The sequence below is a fragment of the Mustela nivalis genome (assembly GCF_964662115.1).
Source record: "Mustela nivalis genome assembly, chromosome: 4".
NCBI lineage: Eukaryota > Metazoa > Chordata > Mammalia > Carnivora > Mustelidae > Mustela > Mustela nivalis.
Genome location: NC_139023.1, coordinates 47,605,149 through 47,627,333, shown reverse-complemented (window position 1 = coordinate 47,627,333; position 22,185 = coordinate 47,605,149). Strand labels below are relative to the sequence as shown.

The window sequence follows — 22,185 nt, the reverse complement described above, 5'->3', positions numbered from 1 at the left end:
AAAATAGAAAAGCTTGTATTTCAGAAAATCATCCCCTAGAACTGTATTCAATGAATTTTTAAAACTTTGCAGTGTGTATTTGGCCATGCTTCTTGCTTTCTAAACTTCAGGCATAAATTCAGCAAAGAAGAAGCCTCGAAGAGGCAAAACATTTGTTACATTGCATTCAATTATCTACAGATTCCCAGAAGGGATAATAAATGAATACGATGACATTTACTCGGGCTTAAAGTTACAGTAAGTTAAGGTAACTGAAAACCAATAAACTGTATTTTCAATGAGGATTCTTCAAACCAGACTGCTAAGAGTAGGTCTTGTCAAACTTGAGTGAAATTAAAATTCGGGTTACTGGCAGGAACGAGACCCGTAAGGTTCTGCAGCAGTTCTGGGTTACTGTGTCCTGGTTTACAAACACAAAGCACTCCCCGAGTCCTTGGGATAGTGAAAGGAGAGAAGGTGCGAACTTTGCCCTCTCCGCAAACAAGAGAGTAAAGCTACTGGGACTTCCCCTCACTTCACGTCCCCAAGTTAGGAAAAAACGGGACTCCAAATCCGGACTCCCGCAAGCTCACTTAACTACACGCTCTGGGTGTTGCTGGTTTATGGTGAGGCTGAGAATTTGCGGAGAGCAGCAAGTCAGCACAGCGCACGGCAAGCTGCGAGACACTCCGGGCACAGGTCTCAACCAACAAACAGGCGCGGGTGCGCAGTACGCGGGACTAAAGGGGCGCTGGGCGGAGCCAGAGGCTCTGGGGGGCGCGGCAGCTGGGGAGGGACCCGACAGCTCGGTACCTTCTCCAGAAGCAGCCTTATGAGGTGCTCATGCGAGCGGCGGGCCTCACAGCCCTGCCGCACATAAGCCGGCGACACCAGCTGCTCGCCCGCCGCGAAGCTCTCGCGGTTCATTTTGTTGGTGGCGACCGTGATCAGCAAACACTCGACACACGCCGTGCACACTAACTGAACCAGGATGCAGCTCGCCGCCCGGACGGTACGGCAAGGCCTTGGGACAAAAAGCTTGTCTCGCTTTCGCACATGCGCAAACTGCCCCAGTTTGTGCACCAGAAACCGTGGATTTGAGCATGCGCTGGGCTGTCTGTGTGTAAAGCGGGTTTCGGAGTATTACTGAGACGGACTTGAAGAAAGACCTGCCTTTGTGCAGAGAGGCTGAGGAGAGTAAGGGGGAACGGAACTGTCTGGGCTTCTCTGGAGAAAAGCTTCCGTAGCTTGCTCTATGTTCCAGTTCTGTTGAAGGGTCAGATCTGTGCAGTCTGTGCTTTAGTCTTACTTACACCGTGTTTCTCATATTCCAGAACCTTTCCTCCTTACTTTCGTAGGTCTCCGTGTTTGCCATTGCCTGACATCCCGCTATGAAAAAGCAGTGCCTCTGCAATAGAGAATTTTTACCAACACTAATCACCCACCACCTGATTTTACTTTTTTTTTTTAAGATTTTATTTATTTATTTGACACAGAGAGAGATCACAAGTAGGCAGAGAGGCACACAGAGAGAGAGGAGGAAGCAGGCTCCCTGCTGAGCAGAGAGCCCGATGTGGGAATCGATCCCAGGACCCTGCGATCATGACCTGAGCTGAAGGCAGAGGCTTAACCCACTGAGCCACCCAGGCGCCCCTGATTTTACTTTTTTTTGTACACCCCACGACCACACACCAATGGATGTAAATTTTCTAAAGGTACAGATTTGGTTTTCGTTGCTATACCCCCCAAGCACCTGGAACAGTGCCCAGAATACAGTAGGGCTAAAAAACAAAAGCAACAACAAACAAAACAACAACAAAAAACCCATGTTGATGAATTGCTTTGACCCTTCAACAACCTAGCGCTCGATATGGGAGACACAGAAATGAAAAGGTAGGATCCCTGCCTTCAGTTTCCTTGCCCTGGTCTCCTTGGGTGAGCCGACAGTAATTCCTGACATTGCTCTTGTTCAGTGGTCTGCTAGAGTCCACTCGAACTGGTTCATACTTGCTTTCCAAGAGCTGATTGTTAAATGTTCAGTAATTTTATGGGCTGGTTTTTAAATACGGCTGTTTTTTAACAATAGGTTATGTAAGTTTACAGTAAAGCTAACTATATGAAAAGCAAACGTGGTAACTACACAAACTTGTCACTTCCTACCTACTTTTTCTACATTTCACGGTTATCTGTGCTTTGGAGATTATTTACATCTCTTGTATCTGGACAGTGGAAATAGGACATGATGGTGTACTGCCGCACATCTCTTTTCAACTCCCTTTTAAGCGGCATGGTATTGTGAGTTTGAAATTGGCCATGGTGGGAGTATTATATAATAAATAGTCAACAAATGCTGCAAATGAGGCTTTGACCTTCCTGCCACTCCCCCCAGGAATTAATTGTTTAACAAGTACCAATTCACTGCTGTTCCTACTAAGTGTTCCCAGGGTATCAATACCCACCATTTGTCAGCCTGGCACTTGTCAAACTGCATTTTAGTTGTTAATTTTCTGTTTTCCTCAACTTGACTGTGAGCCCTTGTTGACAAGGCAATATTTGATAACTGTGTTCAAAGCACTGAACTAAACACATAATAGATATTTGACAAATATTTATTGAATGATAGACCATTGAGAACTTTGTGAAATTATGCAGAAAGATAAAACACAAAAATAATGAGAATTTAGCTTATTTTTTAAAGTAAGCATAAACTTTTAAACTTTTGAAATGATGAGTTCTTATTCCCAAAATATAACTCTTCTTGCAATTTCTCCTTTGGGAAAGCCTTCAAAACTGATTTGTCGATCACAAGCAAATGTGCAAAAATCACAAGATCCATCTCATTACTGAGTGGATACCCTAGGTTTCTGAGCCAGCAGTTTCTCTCACCTTAGTTTCTAGTCTTAATTTGGGAAAAAATGTTTGTTTCTACAAACTAAATCCATAATCAAGCTCTGCCTTCATAGAAGTTATTTTAAAAAATACAAGCTCTGGAGATAGTTGCAAAAGAAGTGTTCTGAAATTATTTTCATCCATTCTCTCACCCAATGTGTACTTATTGAGCATCTAATATTTTTAATAGGACGTCAGAATAATTTCATTGCCCTTACAAGACATAACATTGTTAAAAATAGATCCAACATTCATAGATCTGAACTTTGCTTGTGTTGCTGGTTGTATGACTTTGGATATATTACTCATATTCCCTGAGCTTTGCTTTCCTCACTTGTAAAACAAAGACATGGAGAAGACCATCATGATGATTAAATGAGATGTAATTGCTCGGGCCATCTTAGCCTTGATGGACTTGACAAGGACCAGACCCTATCTGATAGGATTAGAACCCCAGTCCATAATCTCTGCAACAGGTAGCTCAGGAAGCCAAACTACAACCCCTGCATCAATCTTGCCAGAACATTTAGGACTCAGTCAATGCCTGCCAGCTTCCCGGGTTTTTCACTCTCTTCCAACTCAGGACCAAGCAGAGAAAGCAGATATGCTCTCCCTAAACCAGTGATCTAAGATGCTCTTTTCTAGTTAACCTACCTCCATCTTCCCCTTGCCAACAAACCCCAATCAGAGCTCATCTGAACCCTTCCCAGTTTTCACCATAAAGCTTTTCCACTTCCCTGGCTGCCCTTGAGTTTGCCAAATGCAACTGATGGTGACTTACTCCCTTGCTCTAGTGAGCTCTGAATGAATAGTTTCTGTTTATTATCTGGGTGGTCTTTGTTTCTTGCCACAGTTTTCCTGAAGACTGCACTGAGACACGTTCTGCACTGTCCATCCCCTCCAGGACCCCAAGCTTTGATCCAATGTGGTCCCCACAGAGGACTCTTGTGCCTTGAAGTGTGTGGTTTGTAATGTCTGTGCCAACATCATCAGTGCTGGGTCCAAACTCTGCTATCTTTGCATTGAGTTCCTCAGCTATTTATTCTACTTAAGTTATCCTTGGTGGAATCACACTATTCCTTTTCATCCTTTTGGGGGGGGGCTCTCTTTTATACTTTCATTTTGTATTGTGTTATCTGAAAGTATGATTTGTCATAAGAAGGAGGATCGTAGGGTAGAACACAGCCATAGGCCCTATAAACCTGTTGTACAAGCCAGCCTCACAGACCAATGAGTTTGCAGTTCTCACCACATGGGCATCCATTTAGACAAACTTCACTGTGGATCAGTTTTATTAACTGGGTGATCAGTTTTATTAACTGGGTGAGGCACCCCTTCCTAATTTGCCTTTAATTTAGAGGGAGTGCTCTCTCTAATTTTCTACCTGCCAGGGAGTCAGTGTTTGGAGGGGGCCAGCCTTCAGGTGGGGCTCTTGACACACAAAGAACACAAGCATCATTTCAGTCAGTCTTTGCAGGCTCTTCTGGGGTTGTCTGAGCCTAAATCCGCTCCTCCTCCAGGAAAAACTGCTGCTTCTTGTATGTGTTGTCATTATAATCCCAGCTCTAGTGGCTGACTCTCTAAATGGTGTAACTTCAGCTGTAAGGATTTGCGCCTTCAGTGGCCACTCTGCGGAACATTTGACTTGAATAAATTTTGTATTTAATGGGCACCCTAGAAAAGAGGGGGAATTAGGATTTCCTAGGTCAATGGGCAGCAGTTTTTAATTGGTATAGCAACACCTCCAAAAGAAATTCTGGTTCAAAAATAATTTCATTAAAAGATTATTTGGCCAAAGCTAGTGAGCAATTTGACAAGCCTAAGCAACAAGAAACTAAACTCATTTCCTAGTAAATCCTCCCTCTCCTTGTCTTCCCCTTGCCTCCCTATATCCAATATCCCCTTTCCTCTTTATCCTTCTCATCTGTCTTTCTTCACTTCTGTCAATTACGTCTGTCTCTTCCTCTTGAGCAGACCCTCTATGATTTCCCAACAACCTTCTAGCACCATAATATGTCAGTTGCCTCTAAAGATCCATCTCTCTTATGAGCCAGATATACAGCAACTGTAGAATTTAAACTTTGGACCCAAGATGAATTAAGAGCTGTAGTCAAGGGCCTCCCTATAAGACCCCCAACAAGAAGGAACTATTCCTAGAAGAATTTACAATTATTTTGTGTGTATATGATTCAGGGTTACCCAGCCTACATCAGCTTGTCCATGTGTTGGTCAGGAACACAGATGCTAAATCTTGAATAGCAAAAGCTGATTGGATTGACCCAGAAAGAGATCTACAGCATCTCTTTTGCCAAAATAAAGCTAGGGTCAAAAAAAAAAAAAAAGACTGAAAAGTAGGGCAAAGCCTCTTACCAGTAATATCCCTAAACATTTCCAATAAAAATTGATTGGACCATAATTTAATAATAAAAACAGAAAAGTAAAAATGTAAGAGATTTTTGTGCTAGACTAGAAAATCCCTCTGACAACTTTTGGGAGTTCACCAAAGGTGTCGGTGTGAAAGAAGCCCTTTCATCTCAATCTGTCAATGGAGTTAAACCTGAAGCTGAAGACTGATTCAAAAATAGAATAGGAAATAGCATCTTTTCATGAACAGTTGTTGGAACATTTTAAGAAGGGTTTCAAATAAATGGGTGATGGGTATTAAGGAGGGCACTTATAGTGATGAGCACCGGGATTTTTATGTAAGTGATGAATCACTAAATTCTACTCCTGAAAATTAGTAGGTCTACTAATAGACTTATTATTTTGTCTTTCAAACAACTCCCAGTTTTTTTTCCTACCTGCCAGTTCTTGACTGTAGCACTTGAATCCTTGAATGAAAACATTACTTTCTGCTCTGTGATAGCATTCCTGCAAATTTAATAAGGAGAGACTTACTCTACAAATGGAATTGTAATATTAAATGCTTAACAGAGGAACTATTAAGGTTCTGGAGGACTCCTCTATTCATAATCAAGTTGTGTCTGAGATAAATATATATATGTATTATATATTTATATATATATGCGTTTGTCCTCCTAGATAAAAACCTTGTCATCACACCTGACATTCTATGACTCTTAAAGTCTCTTGATGCAGAAAAAAATAATTGGAGCAGAACCCAGAGAGTAGATAGATCCTACCAAACTGCTACCCAATATCTCCAATATCCTTTGAAGCCAGAAGCAAAGGAAGGGAAGCCAGAAACAAGGGAAGGGTTCAAAGCTATAGTTGAAGGTCTTATATCCAGGGGCACCCCGGTGGCTCAGTTGGTTAAGCATCTGATACTTGACTTTGGTTCAGGTCACCATCTCAGGGTCATGATCTCAGGGCTGTGAGATTGAGCCCTATGTCTAGGCTCTGCACTCAGTGCGGAGTCTGTTTGAGATTCTCTCTCTCTCTCTCCTTCTCCCTCTGCCCCTCCCCTAAATAAAATCTTTGAAGGTCTTATATCCAAAGGCCTTCTCAGACCATGCACAAACCCTGTAACACTCCACTCTTGTCAGTAAAGAAACCAAACAGGTAAAGATTAATTTTTTCAAGACTTCAGAAAAATCAACAAAATTGTTGTCCCTTGCTTCCCACTAGTACCTAACCCAAATATCATCTTGACATAATTCTACCTAAAGTGAGTTGCTTTCTTGTAGTCAATTTTGCTTTGCCTTTTTCAGTGTGCCAATACAAGAAAGCATACTGCATTCAGTTATCATGTCTCCTTCATTTGTTGTTTTCCATGACTGTGACAATTTTGAGGAATACTGGTCAGGTATTTTCTAGAATGTCCCACAATTGGAGTTGTATATTTTCTCATGGTTAGACAAGGGTTATTGGTTTTGGAGAATGCCACAGAGGGGCACTGCCCTTCTTATATCAGGTGTACATTATATTCAAATGACTTAATCACTTATGGTATCCTAGATTGGATTCTGAAGTGGAAGGAAGACACTAATGAGAAAACTAGAGAAATCCAAGTAATAACTGAAGAGTGGTCAAGAGTATGTGTCAAGTTGGCTTCTTAGTTTTGGTAAATGTATTATGGTAAGATAAAATTAACGTTAGGGGAAACTGGATGAAGGATATAGGAAAACCTTCTGCTTTATCTCTGTAATTCTAAAATCATTCCAAAATAAAAAGTTTATTTTTAAAAAATTAAAGGGACATTTTCAGATAAAAACAGAATTTTCGCCAATAGAGCACCATGAAAGGAAACCCTAAAGGGTGTCCATAAGACAAAAGAAAAATGGTTTCAGATGGAATATCAAATGCAAGAAGGGGTAAAAAGCAACAAAAATGGCTAGTTAATTGTGAGTGAAAGTGGGTTAATATTAGCTATATAAAAAACTACAGTTATGTGTTGAGGGGTTTATATAAGAGCTTAATTGATGTTTAATTAGGGAGGGGTGTAGTAAATAGAGTAGAAGTGTCCCAAGGGCTTTGTATTCCTAGAGTGGCCCATAGAGTTTATTAGAAGGGAGAATCCTGGTGTTTTCTCCAGACTTGCTAAGTCAAAATTCCCATTTCAACAGAGTCTTCCTCTGTGATTTACATACACATTAAAGTTTAGGAAATTCTGTTCCAAAGGTATTTGTATTATCTCAAAAGAGAGTAAAAGTACCAATTGACATTAGATTTTTACAAATATAGAACTTATTCTTTAATCTCTAGGGTAACCAATTATGAAATAGTAAAAAATTATATAATTTCCAAATGAATTCAGGAAAAAAAAGAAAAATAATAAAAAATGACCAGTTCAAAAGAAGGCAGGAAAGAGAGAAAAAGAAATGGGTAGGACACATAGAAACCTGTATTAAATATAAGTGAGCTAAATATTCCTTTTAGAAAATGATAATTATCAGACTAGATTTTTTTTTAAGACTTTTATTTATTTATTTATTTTACAGAGAGATCACAAGTAGGCAGAGAGGCAGGCAGAGAGAGAAGGGAAGCAGGTTCCCCGCTGAGCAGAGCCCAATGTGGGGCTCCATCTCATGACCCTGGGATCATGACCTGAGCTGAAGGCAGAGGCCTAACCCACTGAGCCACCCAGGCGTCCCATCAGACTAAATTTTTAAAAACAAAAGCAATTGCATGCTCTTTCCTGAGAGCACATCTAAAACAAAACCTATGAAAAAATTAAAAGTTGAAAGAAAAGGAGTGGGGAAAGTTATAACTTGCACACATTTACAAAAAGAAAGCCAGCATAGATTACTAATATTACTTTAAAAGTAGACTTTAAGACAATTAGCATTATTAAACATAAAGAGGAATACATCATAATGATAAAAGATTCAATTCATCAGGAAGATAGAATTTCTAAATTTGTATATACATAATAACATAGTCTAAAAATATGTAAGGTCAAAACTGAAAAAAATGAAAAATAGACAAATTTACAGTCATACTGGGATATTGAACTGATAGTACAAGTTAACCCCCCAAATTAGTAAAGACACAGAAACACGATGTTTGGCAACTTGACCTAATGCACATTCGTAGAATACTATACCCAACTGCAAAGCGTACATTCTTTTCAGGTCCACGTGCAACATTTACCAGAATTGACCATATCCTGGATCATACAAGTCACAACATATTTCAATGCTGCGAAATCATGCAGAGCGCACTCTCTGACATAAGGCAACTAAGCTAAGAATCAACAATAAAAACAAGGCTTATTTGGAAATTAAGCATAATCTATACATCAAAAAATATTACAGTAGAAATTAAAAAGAATGTTTAACTGAACGGTAATAAAAATACCACATATCAAGATTTACAGGAAATAGCTCAAACCATACTTAGAAGGAAACTTTTAAAGTATACAAGGGAGGAGTGGGGGGAATAGGAGGGAAAGCATAGAGTAGAAAAGGGGAAAAAAATACTTTACTCTCTGAGCTAAGATTTTATCTCAAAATTTAGTAAAAGATCAGAAAATAAACCCAAAGAATATGGAAAGAAAGAAAGAAGAAAGACCAGAAATTAGGGAAATAGAAAACAAAAAGGAGATTAGCGAAACCAATAGTGGTTTCTGTGGGGGGGAAAAAAGCTACAGGTGAAGTGAGGAGAGTCCAGGTCCAAAGACCAGGAAACTGCAAGAAGGCAGTGTGGGAAGGTTGATGGGCAGCAAGGGGCCAAGGAGGGAGAGAAGGGGCCAGGTTTTCAATGGGGGATTTGAAGTGAAATGCTATACCTTCTGGAAGAAATTCCCATCCTCCATATCCTTATGAAACATTTAGTAAAATAGTCTTTTCTTATTAATCCACTAAAGGTTTGGGTGTATTTGGGGGGTGCCTTGAAACACTATATTCTGCTGTCAGGGTGGTCACAGAGTGAAATAAATACAGCTCAAAAGCACCTGGTCCTCTGATTTACACTAATAAACATTTGTACCGAGCCCCCGTGCTGGGTGCTGCTCTATCCTTACCTGCAATGGCTCATCCAATCCTCCCAGGAACACTACAATGCAGATATGAGTATCTTCACTCCACGTTAGAGCTGGCAAAGCTGAGTGTTAAGCAGGATGGCCCCAGTGGTCAAGGGAAATAGCCAGGATTGTGACCAGACGTCTGACTTCAGGGACTCTGCTCTCTGCCACTCTTCCACCCTGTCAATATGTAGTATCAGGGTTCTATCCAATGGGATGTGCATGGAGTAACAAGATTAGGACCAGAGGGGAGAGAGGACAAGTTGCCAAGAAGTGTACTGAGCCACAAAGCTCATTAGACCCTGTGAACAGAAGAGCATCCCACCGTAGAAGGACCGAAATCCTTGATGCTGAAAGTGCAGAAAGCATTATAGACCCTTCTGCCCCTGAACCACTCACACCTCTTCCGTCAGCAATATCGTTGTGCCTGACTCCACCCCTTCCTCCCCCTCCCCCTGCCACCATGTAGACCAGGCCTCTGCCATCTCCCCTTGGACAAATGCAGTGGCCTCTCTGCACTCCACTCTCCACTTTGGCTTATCATCCCTTATCCCACTCCAGTCCTCACTCAGCAGCAAGAAGTATCTTTTAACTATACATCAGATCACATGCTTCCGCTTTAAAGTTTGCCCAGCAGGCTGAGCATGCAGTCCATGCTCTTGATCTTGACTTGTAAGGCCCTACAAGGTCCAGCCCCCCACAGACACTGAGCACCACCCTCCCTCAACTGGTGAGCTCCCACCGCACTGACCTCCCTACAGACCCAGAAACACACCTGTTTCTTTTCTCACCTCAGGACCTATACACATGCTCTGCCTGCTGCCTTCAAAGACCTTGCCCTCTTCATTTTGCATGGCTGGCTTCTAGTTCCCCTCCAGTATAAATGTCATCTCATGTGAGAAGCCTCCCCTGAATGTCTTATCTAATCAAGAACTTAATTTGAAGTAAATCGTATGTATATTCACTTAAAATTCTTTTACGAATTGATTGCTTATGTAATGTCTGGAATGGGAGCTTCTGGAAGCTTGTATTTATTCACCTAATCTTCCTAGCACTTAGCACAGGGCCCGGCACATGGGATGCATTCACAAACATTTTTGAATGGAGAACTGATAAGAATGGATTCCAAAGATAGCTTATCATTTGGTGGTTGCTGAATGAACCCAGGTGAGGAGAGAGGACAGAAGGTAGACACACAGGAACAAATTGGTGACATCTCAGATTATAAGGGCATTTTGAATTGTAGAGGAGATATTGTCCATTGGCAGATGCAAATAACAAATAGACTGTACCATTTTGTCATTCTATTCACATGTGTTCCAGAATGTTTGGGGTAGGGGAAATGACAAGTGTCTTGAGAAGCATGGCAGGATATGGCTGTCATCAACCTCATTAACGAGGCCTCTTAAGCAATTCAAAGCAAAATAACTTCCACGCCAACGCCAAGCTTCAAAGAGCAGTTGGAAGGAGGGAGTTGGGGAAGAGCAGAATCAGTAACTAGGTTGCTCAGAGAAGTCTCCTGTGATTAGGGGGGGAAAAGTAGTAATTACATTTTGCTGAGACTCAGAATTCAGAAACTTGGTCTCGCCTTCATCTTCTCTATTTCAGATGGAAAGAGATGAAATGAAAGTCGATGTGGATGTAGCAGAAGGTAATTTAAGACCTTCCCTGGGATGAGTAAAGCAGTTCTCTCTCCAGAGGGTGGAGAGGTAGGTAGAGAAACCGCCTCTGAGCACTAAGTCTGCAGAGATGGATATAATCCCTATAAAAGCAGGAGCGAGAGAAAAGCTGCAGGAAACTTGTCTGGGGTCTATGAACTGGCCCAGAGCCTGGGGCTTGCTGACACTTGAAAGAGAGAGAGGATGAGTCTCCCAGCCCTTTGACATAGAGAAAGGGCAGGAGGTAGAGCCCGGATAAAGGCAAGTGGTCAAGCAGTGCTGAGGAAAGCGGCTCTGGAATCAGGCAGATGGAGTCCTCGACTGGCTGTCTTCCTCTCCATAAGTTTGTGTGAATTACCGGGTCTCTCTAGGTCCCAGGTGTGTCTCTGCGAAAGAATAATGAGGGGAAGGCAATGAGGGATCGCAGGGGCTCAGCTCAGCACAGAGCCCAAAGAAGCACTTGGCAAATGTGAGGCCATGATCTCTGGTGTTACAGCTAGTCATGGCCATGGTAGTGAGGGAGCCACTGGACCTGGAGCGTGCACTGGCTTGCCCAGCTTCCTTCTCAGGGACCTTACCCGAGGCTGGATACTACAAACTACATTCTCCGAACACCCTCCCAACATGCATTCCAGAAGCAAATTAAGCGTAACTCATTAGATGTACTTGCATCAGACTTGGAAGGTGGAGAGCATTTTCTTGCTTCTTTCAACTGCGTTGTCATTGGCAAGCAAGGCAGTGGTGCCATGAGGGTTTTTTGGCCTTTTAGGGTCCATCCTCTGGGTGTCCAGAGGCAGTGTGGCTTCCTGACACAAGAACAGTCTCGGAATGGCTTCTTGGCATCATAGCCCCCACGGTGATCTTAGAGGTGATAGCTCCCTTGGTGGGTCAGTTCTGTAGTATTCTGGGAGTCAGTTCTAGAAGCCCAGTCTAGAGTCCACATCTCTAGACCACCTAATGATTTTGTAAACATCTTATTCCCTATACTAAGTTCCCTCATAGTTAAAATATCCAGAGTCACATCTGCTTCCTTCATTCAATCCTAACTGCTACTCTAGGCATTTGCATTTCTTTTCTCCAAAATCTCACTCATGTACCACATTTTTTACAAGTGAAAAACAAGTTCAAAGCATCATTCACTTCACCAAAAATAAATAATAACTTTTTGTGCATAATTCACACCTACAGAAAGACTGATGAAATGCCCTATCCCTAAGTAACTAAACTTAAGGCATCATCGTCCCCTGTAACAGCTGCCCAAACTGCAATTACAATGCTGAGAAGGGAATATCAGGGTCAGAGTTCTCAGAATACAGCCAAATTGACAATCACAAACCAAGAAAGTGAATCCGAATCAATGCACTTTCTTAGAGAATGTTGAAAATGGAGACATTGAGCGAAAAGAATTTGTCCAGTACCGCCCAAGAGAGATTGAGCAATGATGACTCAATATGAGCCTTCCCATTAGTTTGACAGATTCAGCCTTTTCATCAAGAATGACTCATCATGCCTCCCTAAAGACTGTATGACTTAAAAATACCCACTCCCTTTGCAATGGGCTCAAGATGTTTTTGGAAGGAGCAGGAAATAAGCACAGTCTGCATCCTTCTCATCTTAGTTGCCCTATTGATAAAAGATCAGGCTGACAATTGGACTTCTATACTGGTGGGGTTCTCTTCTCTATCTCCACAAACACTAATAAGTTAGCATTCTAGACTTATTTCAGACCTTGTGAGTCTGAAATCATCTTATCAATGTTTGAGTTCTACAGAGCCTGAGAACCATTTCTGCAGAGAACTGAGAACCATTTGTGAACCTCTAGACCTGAGTCAGAATCTTGAGTTTAACTCTATGAAAGCCCATCAACTCTGAGACTGTCTTCTGTACTCAAAGTCTGACTTGCGTTCCCAAGAAGATGAACATAACCTCTTTGGTCAGTTCTTAATTATGAGCATGTGGCTTATTCAAAACCATGTATTTTCGTTAAATTGGGAGACTAATTGAAAAGACAAAGCTCTTGGATTTAAGAGATAGAGGTTCAAATCCTGACTCTATAGCTTCCTGGCTCTGTGCTCTTGGACAAATTATTTTACTTCTCTGTTTCATTTTCCTAATCTATAAAAAGGAGCCAATATGAATACCTCCATTGTATGAGATGATGGATCTACAAAGTAACTATGTTCAATAGATAGTAGCACTCAATAAATTGTAGAAATTGATATTATTTGCTGAATGCTGCAGGAATACAAACATGGGCAAGCCACAAGCAAAAACCCTTTAGAAATATCTCATCTAGTAGAGGAGGATGCCATCTGTATATAGGTAACTATAATTAATTATCTGAATGAGATGTGCTATATGGTTGAAGACCCCATTCAATTTAGACATCAAGCTTAAGTGGGAGGTAGCATTTGAAAGTGGATTAAGGCTCTGTCTAAAAATAGAAAGAGTGCTCCAGGAGAAGGGAAGAGAAGAAGGAGACCAATAACGGTGGAGATTTAAAAAATCAAAAAACAAAAAACAAAAACAAGCCTGGTAGGCCTTCCTGGGGAAGGCCCTCAAGGCCAATTAGAACTTGAATAGTTCGATTGCAAAAGCAACCACAAATGCCTCTGCTTCCCAACCTCCACACCCTTAGGTAACTGTCATCCTGGTGCTGAAATTGGTCATGCAATTTGCTTTGACCAGTAGGGTGGATGGTAGCAAATGTGATTCAGGTAGAGGTAAGAAAAGGGCTCGCACATAAGGACTTACCTGATGCCGCATGTGGAATCTTTCTGCCACCATGTGAACAAGCCAGCTCCATCCTGTTGGATGATGAGGACAAAAAACGTAGTCTAGTTCCCCTGTTGCGCCAGTCCATAGTCAGCACCGCCCAGGGAACGACGACCTAGTGTCCTGCAGCTGGCTCTAAATGTAAGCCTCAGCCCAGTAAAGACCAGCAAAAGAATCCTCAGCTGGACCCAACCCAAATTAAAACCCACAAGACTGTGAATGAAATAAATGGTTGTTGTTTTAAGCCACTGTATTTTGGGGTGGCTTGTTAATGCAGCAAAATCTTACTGATAATGAAAAACCATGAAAAGTAGGGACAGGTGAGAGATGGGATATGCTATCCAGATGGAAGTACACTTGGGAAATTGGAGGTCCATCATAAATACTAGATTAGACAGAATAATTATTAATGTAAATAGAGTTCAAAATAAGTAAGTTGATAAGTGGTTATTCAGTGTGAAGGTAATGTAATAATAATAATATCATACACCCATATCATAATATCCTACACCCTTGCTGCTCGAGGGTTGTCTATGGGCCAGAGGCATCAGCATTTTCTGGAGCTTACTGGAAATATGGAATTTGGGCTTCACCCCAGACGTGTTGAAACATATTATGAATTTCAGCAACATCTCCAAGTGATTTGTTGGCACTATTAAATTTTAAGAAACAACTATCCTATCCTAAAAATGCAAACTGAATCCATGTTGAGCACTCGCCTAATCCTTCCTATTCTAGTCAGATTGTTTTACTTTAGATATTTCAGTACACCCTCTTTGCTATCTGCTTCCCACCATAGCTTTAGTAAAATAGGAAAAAAGACAAACAAACAAAAAATCTTTATTATTATTATTATTTATTATTTTTATTAACATATAATGTATTATTTCCCCAGGGATACAGATCTGTGAATCATCACAGATCATCACAATCATCTTACACACTTCACAGCACTCACCATAGCACATTCCCTCTCCAATGTCCACCTCAACCACCCTCTCTGTACCCCCACCTCTCCCCAGCAACCCTCAGTTTGTTTTATGAGATTAAGAGTCTCTTATGGTCTGTCTCCCTTCTGATCCCATCTTGTTTCATTTTCTCCTTCCCTACCCCACAAACCCACCACCCTGCCTATCAAATTTCTCATATCAGGGAGATCGTATGATAATTGTCTTTCTCTGATTGACTTATTTTGCTAGGCATAATACCCTCTAGTTCCATCCACATTGTTGCAAATGGCAAGATTTCATTTTTTTGATGGCTACATAGTATTCCAGTGTGTGTGTGTGTGTGTGTGTGTGTGTGTGTATCACATCTTCTTTATCCATTCATCTGTTGATGGACATCTAGATTCTTTCCATAGTTTGGTTATTGTGGACATTGCTGCTATGAACATTCGGGTGCACGTACCCCTTCAGATCATTACATTTGTATCTTTAGGCTATATACCAAGTAGTGCGGTTGTTGGGTCGTAGGGTATCTCTATTTTCAAGTGTTTGAGGAACCTCCATGTTTTTCTAGAATGGCTGTACGAGCTTGCATTCCCACCAACACTGTAGGAGGGTTCTTCTTTCTCCGAATCCTCGCCAGCATCTGTCGTTTCCTGACTTGTTAATTTTAGCCATTATGACTGGTGTGAGGTAGTATCTCAGTGTGATTTTGATTTGTATTTCCCTGATGCCGAGTGATGTGGAGCACTTATTTCATGTGTCTATTGGCCATATGGATGTCTTCTTTGCAGAAATGTCTGTTCATGTCTTCTGCCCATTTCTTGATAGGAATTTTTGTTCTTTGGGTGTTGAGTTTGATAAGTTCTTTATAGATTGTGGATACTAGCCCTTTATTTGATATGGCATTTATGAATATCTTCTCCCATTCTTTTAGTTGTCTTTTGGTTTTGTTGACTGTTTCCTTTGCTGTGCAAAAGCTTTTGATCTTGAAGTTGTCCCAGTGTTCATTTTTGCCCTTGCTTCCCTTGCCTTTGGCAATGTTTCTAGGAAGAAGTTGCTGCAGCAGAGGTCAAAGAGGTTGCTGCCTACGTTCTCCTCAAGGATTTTTTTTAAATTTATTTTTTATTTATTTTCAGCATAACAGTATTCATTATTTTTGCATGCTCCATGCAATCCGTGCCCTGTATAATACCCACCACCTGGTACCCCAGCCTCCCATCCCCCGCCCCTTCAAAATCCTCAGATTGTTTTCAGAGTCCATAGTCTCTCATGGTTTACCTCCCCTTCCAATCTCCCCCAACTCCCTTCTCCTCTCTAACTCCCCATGTCCTCCATGCTATTTGTTATGTTCCACAAATAAGTGAAACCATATGATAATTGACTCTCTCTGCTTGACTTATTTCACTCAGCATAATCTCTTCCAGTCCCATCCATGTTGCTACAAAAGTTGGGTATTCATCCTTTCTGATGGAGGCATAATACTCCATAGTGTATATGGAGCACATCTTCCTTACCCATTCGTCCATTGAAAGGCATCTTGGTTCTTTCCACAGTTTGGCGACCGTGGCCATTGCTGCTATAAACATTGGGGTACAGATGGCCCTTCTTTTCACTACATCTGTATCTTTGGGGTAAATACCCAGTAGTGCAATTGCAGGGTCATAGGGAAGTTCTATTTTTAATTTCTTGAGGAATCTCCACACTGTTCTCCAAAGAGGCTGCACCAACTTGCATTCCCACCAACAGTGTAAGAGGGTTCCCCTTTCTCCACATCCCCTCCAACATATGCTGTTTCCTGTCTTGCTAATTTTGGCCATTCTAACTGGTGTAAGGTGATATCTCAATGTGGTTTTAATTTGAATCTCCCTGAGGGCTAGTGATGATGAACATTTTTTCATGTTGTCTGATAGCCATTTGTATGTCTTCATGGAAGAAGTGTCTGTTCATATCTTCTGCCCATTTTTTGATATGATTGTCTGTTTTGTGTGTGCTGAGTTTGAGGAATTCTTTATAGCTCCTGGATATCAACCTTTTGTCTGTACTGTCATTTGCAAATATCTTCTCCCATTCTGTGGGTTGCCTCTTTGTTTACTTGACTGTTTTTTTTGTTTGTTTGTTTGTTTGTTTGTTTGTTTGTTTTGCTGTGCAGAAGCTTTTGATTTTGATGAAGTCCCAAAAGTTCATCTTCGCTTTTGTTTCCTTTGTCTTTGGAGACGTATCTTGAAAGAAGTTGCTGTGGCTGATATCGAAGAGGTTACTGCCTATGTTCTCCTCTAGGATTCTGATGGATTCCTGTCTCACGTTGAGGTCTTTTATCCATTTTGAGTTTATCTTTGTGTACGGTGTAAGAGAATGGTGGAGTTTCATTCTTCTACATATAGCTGTCCAGTTTTCCCAGCACCATTTATTGAAGAGACTGTCTTTTTTCCACTGTATATTTTTTCCCGTTTTGTCGAAGATTATTTGCCCATAGAGTTGAGGGTCCATTTCTGGGCTCTGGTCTATGTGTCTGGTCTATGTGTCATATCTGTTCCACTGGTCTATGTGTCTGTTTTTATGCCAGTACCATGCTGTCTTGGTGATCACATGCTTTGTAGCAAAGCTTGAAATTAGATAGCATGATGCTCCCTGTTTTATTTTTGTTTTTCAACATTTCCTTAGAGATTGGGGTCTCTTCTGATTCCATACAAATTTTTGGATTATTTGCTCCAGCTCTTTGAAAAATACCAGTGGAATTTTGATTGGAATGACATTAAAAGTATAGATTGCTCTAGGCAATATAGACATTTTAACAATGTTTATTCTTCTGATCCAAGGGCATGGAATGGTCTTCCATCTTTTTGTGTCTTCTTCAATTTCTTTCATGAGTGTTCTCTAGTTCCTCAAGTACAGATCCTTTACCTCTTTGGTTAGGTTTATTCCCAGGTATCTTATGGTTCTTGGTGCTATAGTAAATGGAATCGATTCTCTAATTTCCCTTTCTGTATTTTCATTGTTGGTGTATAAGAAAGCCACTGATTTCTGCACATTGACTTTGTATCCTGCCACATTGCTGAATTGCTGTATGAGTTCTAGTAGTTTGGGGGTGGAGTCTTTTGGGTTTTCCATATAAAGAATCATGTCATCTGCGAATAGAGAGAGTTTGTCTTCTTCATTGCCAATGTGGATATCTTTTATTTCTCTTTGTGGTCTGATTGCTGTTGCTAGGACTTCTAATACTATGTTGAACAAGAGTGGTGAGAGTGGGCATCCTTGTCAAGTTCCTGATCTCAATGGGAAGGCTGCAAGCTTTTTCTCATTGAGGATGATATTTGCTGTGGGTCTTTCACAGATAGATTTTATGAAGTTCAGGAATGTTCCCTCTATCCCTATACTTTGAAGCATTTTAATCAGGAATGGATGCTGGATTTTGTCAAACGCTTTTTCTGCATCGATTGAGAGGACCATGTGGTTCTTCTCTCTTCTCATATTAATTTGTTCTATCACATTGATTGATTTGCAAATGTCAAACCATCCTTGTAGCCCAGGGATGAATCCCACCTGGTCATTTTAATTTCTGTCTCACATTGAGGTCTTTCATCCATTTTGAGTCTATTTTTGTATGTGGTGTAAGGAAATGGTCCAGTTTCATTCTTCTGCATATGGCTGTCCAGTTTTCCCAAAACCATTTGTCAAAGAGACTGTCTTTTTTCCACTGGACATTCCTTCCTGCTTTGTCGAAGATTAGTTGACCATAGAGTTGAGGGTCTAATTCTGGGCTCTCTATTCTCTATTGATCTATGTGTCTGTTTTTGTGCCAGTACCATACTGTCTTAATGATTACAGCTTTGTAATAGAGCTTGTAGTCTGGAATTGTGATGCCACCAACTTTGGCTTTCTTTTTCAACATTCCTCTGGCTATTTGGGGTCTTTTCTAGTTTCATATAAATTTTAGGATTATTTGTTCCATTTCTTTGAAAAAATATTGTTGGTATTTTGATAGGGATTGCATTAAATGTGTAGATTGCTTCAGGTATCGTAGACTTTTTTTTTTTTTAGCATAACAGTATTCATTGTTTTTGCACCACACCCAATGCTCCATACAATCCGTGCCTTCTCTGATACCTGATTCCCCCAACCTCCCACCCCCCACCACTTCAAACCCCTCAGATTGTTTTTCAGAGTCCATAGTCTCTCATGGCTTACCTCCCCTTCCAATTTCCCCCAACTCCCTTCTCTTCTCTAACTCCCCTTGTCCTCCATGCTATTTGTTATGCTCCACAAATAAGTGAAACCATATAATTGACTCTCTCTGCTTGACTTATTTCACTCAGCATAATATCTTCCAGTCCCTTCCATGTTGCTACAAAAGTTGGGTATTCATCCTTTCTGATGGAGGCATAATACTCCATAGTGTATATGGACCACATCTTCCCTATCCATTCATCCGTTGAAGGGCATTTTGGTTCCTTCCACAGTTTGGCAACTGTGGACATTTTCACAGTATTTGTTCTTCCAATCCATGAGCATGGAACATTTTTCCATTTCTTTGTGCCTTCCTCAATTTCTTTCATGAGTACTTTATAGTTTTCTGAGTACAGATTCTTTGTCTCTTTGGTTAGGTTTATTCCTAGGTATCTTATGGTTCTGGGTGCAATTGTAAGTGGGATTGACTCCTTAATTTCTCTTTCTTCTGTCTTGGTGTTGGCGTATAGAAATACAACTGACTTTTGTCCATTGATTTTATATCCTGACACTTTACTGAATTCCTGTATGAATTCTAGCAGTTTTGGAGTGGAATCTTCTTGGTTTTCCACATAAAGTATCATATCATCTGCAAAGAGTGAGAGTTTGACTTCTTCCTTGCTGATTTGGTTGTTTTTATTTCTTTTTGTTGTCTGATTTCTGAGGCTAGGACTTCTGGTACTATGTTGAATAGCAGTGGTGATAGTGGACATCCCTGCCATATTCCTGACCTTAGAGAATGGTGAGAATGATATACACCATGGGGTTTTTGTAGATGGCTTTGATGATTTTGAGGTATGTATCCTTTATCCCTGCCCTTTTAAGAGTTTTGATCAAGAAAGGATGCTATTTTTTGTCAAATACTTTTTCAGCATCTATTAAGAATATCATATGGTTCTTGGTCTTTCTTTTATTAATGTCACCTTTATTATTATTAAATTGTATTATCAAGAAACTTGTGTGTGTGTGTGTGTCTGTGTGTGTGTGTTTCTTGGGAAATTTGAATATGGCCCAATAAACTAAACTGCTTTATCTATCCATGTTTTAAACGAATTAAGAAATAAGACAAATGATAAGGCAGATAGAAACCAAAATATCATTTTTATTACTAATAAAGTCCATGTCATAGACATCACCAAATGGACTTCCTGTACAGCGTCCAGAATCAGCTGGATTTATCCCCAACCAGTGCCAGCCCAGGGCAGTCTCCCCAAAGAGAAGAAAGAAGAAAGGCCTGATTGAGAGGAGGGAGAGGAGGAGCAGAAAGACTGGAGAAAACCAGGAGACTTACCCCTACATAAAAGGAAACACCGGGAATGGTGCTATGTATGTGTGTGCTGGTGGTGAGAGAGATATGTTTGGTGAAATGTGGTCGATGCACCTGCCTAAAACCCCAATTCTTTAGAAGTCATCTTTAACGATGACTGACTGATGGTATGATCTTCTTCTATTAAGATGAAATAATCAAGATTGTAATTTGCAGTTTTTTTTTAATGAGATCAGAGTTTAGGTTGGATGGTAATAACAAAGAACCTCTTTGAAAGTTTATGAACAAGAATCATGCTAAAACTGAGATGAAACTAGACCAATGTTGATGTGGGAGAAGCAGAGCTTTCTTTATGAAGATTGATATATGGCTCTGATGGAGAGAGAACATTCAAACACCACCATATTAGCCATGACTTTAATTTGCCCCAAGATACTTTACTATCACTGCTAATAATGGTCATGAGAAGAGTGGTGAAGGCCTAGGAGCACTTACTCTGTGCCAAGTATGGAACAACAAGAACAATATTTTAGTTAAGCATCATAGGAAGCCAGAGAGGCCAGTATTTTCATCACCACTGCTCTCATTTTATGGATGAAATCAAGATGTAGAAAAGTCGATAACTCATCTAAGGTCACAAACTGATAAGGGGTAGAGCAAAATTTCAAGCCCAGATCATCCGTTCACTTCTGTGACCTTGTCCCTTTTATCCTTGCTTTACGGTCACCTTTGTTAATTCTCCTTCCTAAAAAAACAACTTTTTTATAATTATTATTTCAAGCATAAAAGATTTTTGTTATATCTTTAAAATTTTAGAAAATACAGATTGAAACAGACTAAAACAAGAATCAGCTATAATTTCCCACAGAGGGATAACTATTTGTTAAAATTGTGGTGTATGTTCGTCCAGTCCCTCTTCTGTGCACATATTTACTGGTTTTGTTGTGATGGTGGTTTTCCAAAAAGGGGGAAAATGTCATATATATGTTTTGTTCCCTGCTTTTCACCCTTAATAATGCATTATAAACATCTTCAATGTACTTCTAAACCATATATTCTTCTAAAATATCATTTTCAACATCACATTTTCCTTTCTGTTGTATAAATCCATTATAATGTGTTTAACAAGTGTTGTATTATGGCTTATTTAGGTTGTTAAAACATTTTCACCCTTATAAATGATTCCATAATGAAAATTTGTAGCCCTATCTAGGCACTTACCCTTATTTCAGACACTAGGTTTTTGCCTACTCAAAAGCCATTCCCTCTCCCCTCTCTTCCTCTTAAGAAAACCTCCCTTTGGAGAAGTTAAAGAGAGAGAAACTTTCTCTAAAAACTTTTCTCCCTGTTGCAGTTGGGTGTGGCCAAATGACTGAGTTCTAGCCAAAGGAACATAAGTGAACATGAAATGTGCCTTGTCCTAGCCCAAGCTGGAAGAAGCAGCTGTGTCTTCCTTTCCCTCTGTCCCCAGCTACTGGAGAGTTGGAACTGCAACTACATCGTGGCCCTAGAGGGTGACTGTATTAGGCAGGGTTCTCTAAGAGTAAAGAACTAATAAGATATAGACAGGGAAAGAGATTTACTATAAGGAAACAGCTCACATGATTATGTTGGCTGAGAAGTTCAAGGTCTGCCGCTGGCAAGCTAGAGCCCTGCAAGCCAGTGATGCAGTGCCAGCCCAGGTCCAAAGACCTACAGACCAGGAAGCTGATGGTGTAGCTCCAGTCCAAGTCTGAACCCAAAGGGCGGAGAAGACCCATGTTCCAGCTCAAAGACAGTCGGGCAGAAAGAGTTCTTTCTTTCTCTGTCTTTTATTTTTTTCAAGCCTGCGAAAGGCTGGATAAGGCCTCCCCACTTGGGGAGGGCAATCTGCTGTACCCAGTCTATTCATTCAGATATTAACCACACCCACAAACACCCTCACAGACACATTGAGAAATAATGTCTTAACAAATATCTGGGCACCAGTCCAGTTGACAAGCAAAATTAACTATCAAAGTGGCTGAGTGACAAGATGAA

The 22,185-nt window shown here is 40.6% G+C and overlaps 1 protein-coding gene across 2 annotated transcripts in view; it reads right to left on the bottom strand.

Moving 5' to 3' along the window:
- SEPSECS (Sep (O-phosphoserine) tRNA:Sec (selenocysteine) tRNA synthase) overlaps positions 1 to 1,004 on the bottom strand; it is a 34,462-nt gene extending 33,458 nt beyond the window's left edge. Inside the window, exon 1 of one of the 2 annotated variants that reach the window (XM_082728042.1) lies at positions 793 to 1,004. In XM_082728042.1, coding sequence (XP_082584168.1) covers positions 793 to 906 — 114 coding nt within the window. In that variant the 5' untranslated portion in view covers positions 907 to 1,004. Of the gene's footprint in view, positions 1 to 349; positions 687 to 792 lie in introns of those variants that run through there. The other variant, XM_082728043.1, reaches the window with a different exon arrangement.
- Between the last annotated feature and the right edge of the window lie 21,181 nt (positions 1,005 to 22,185).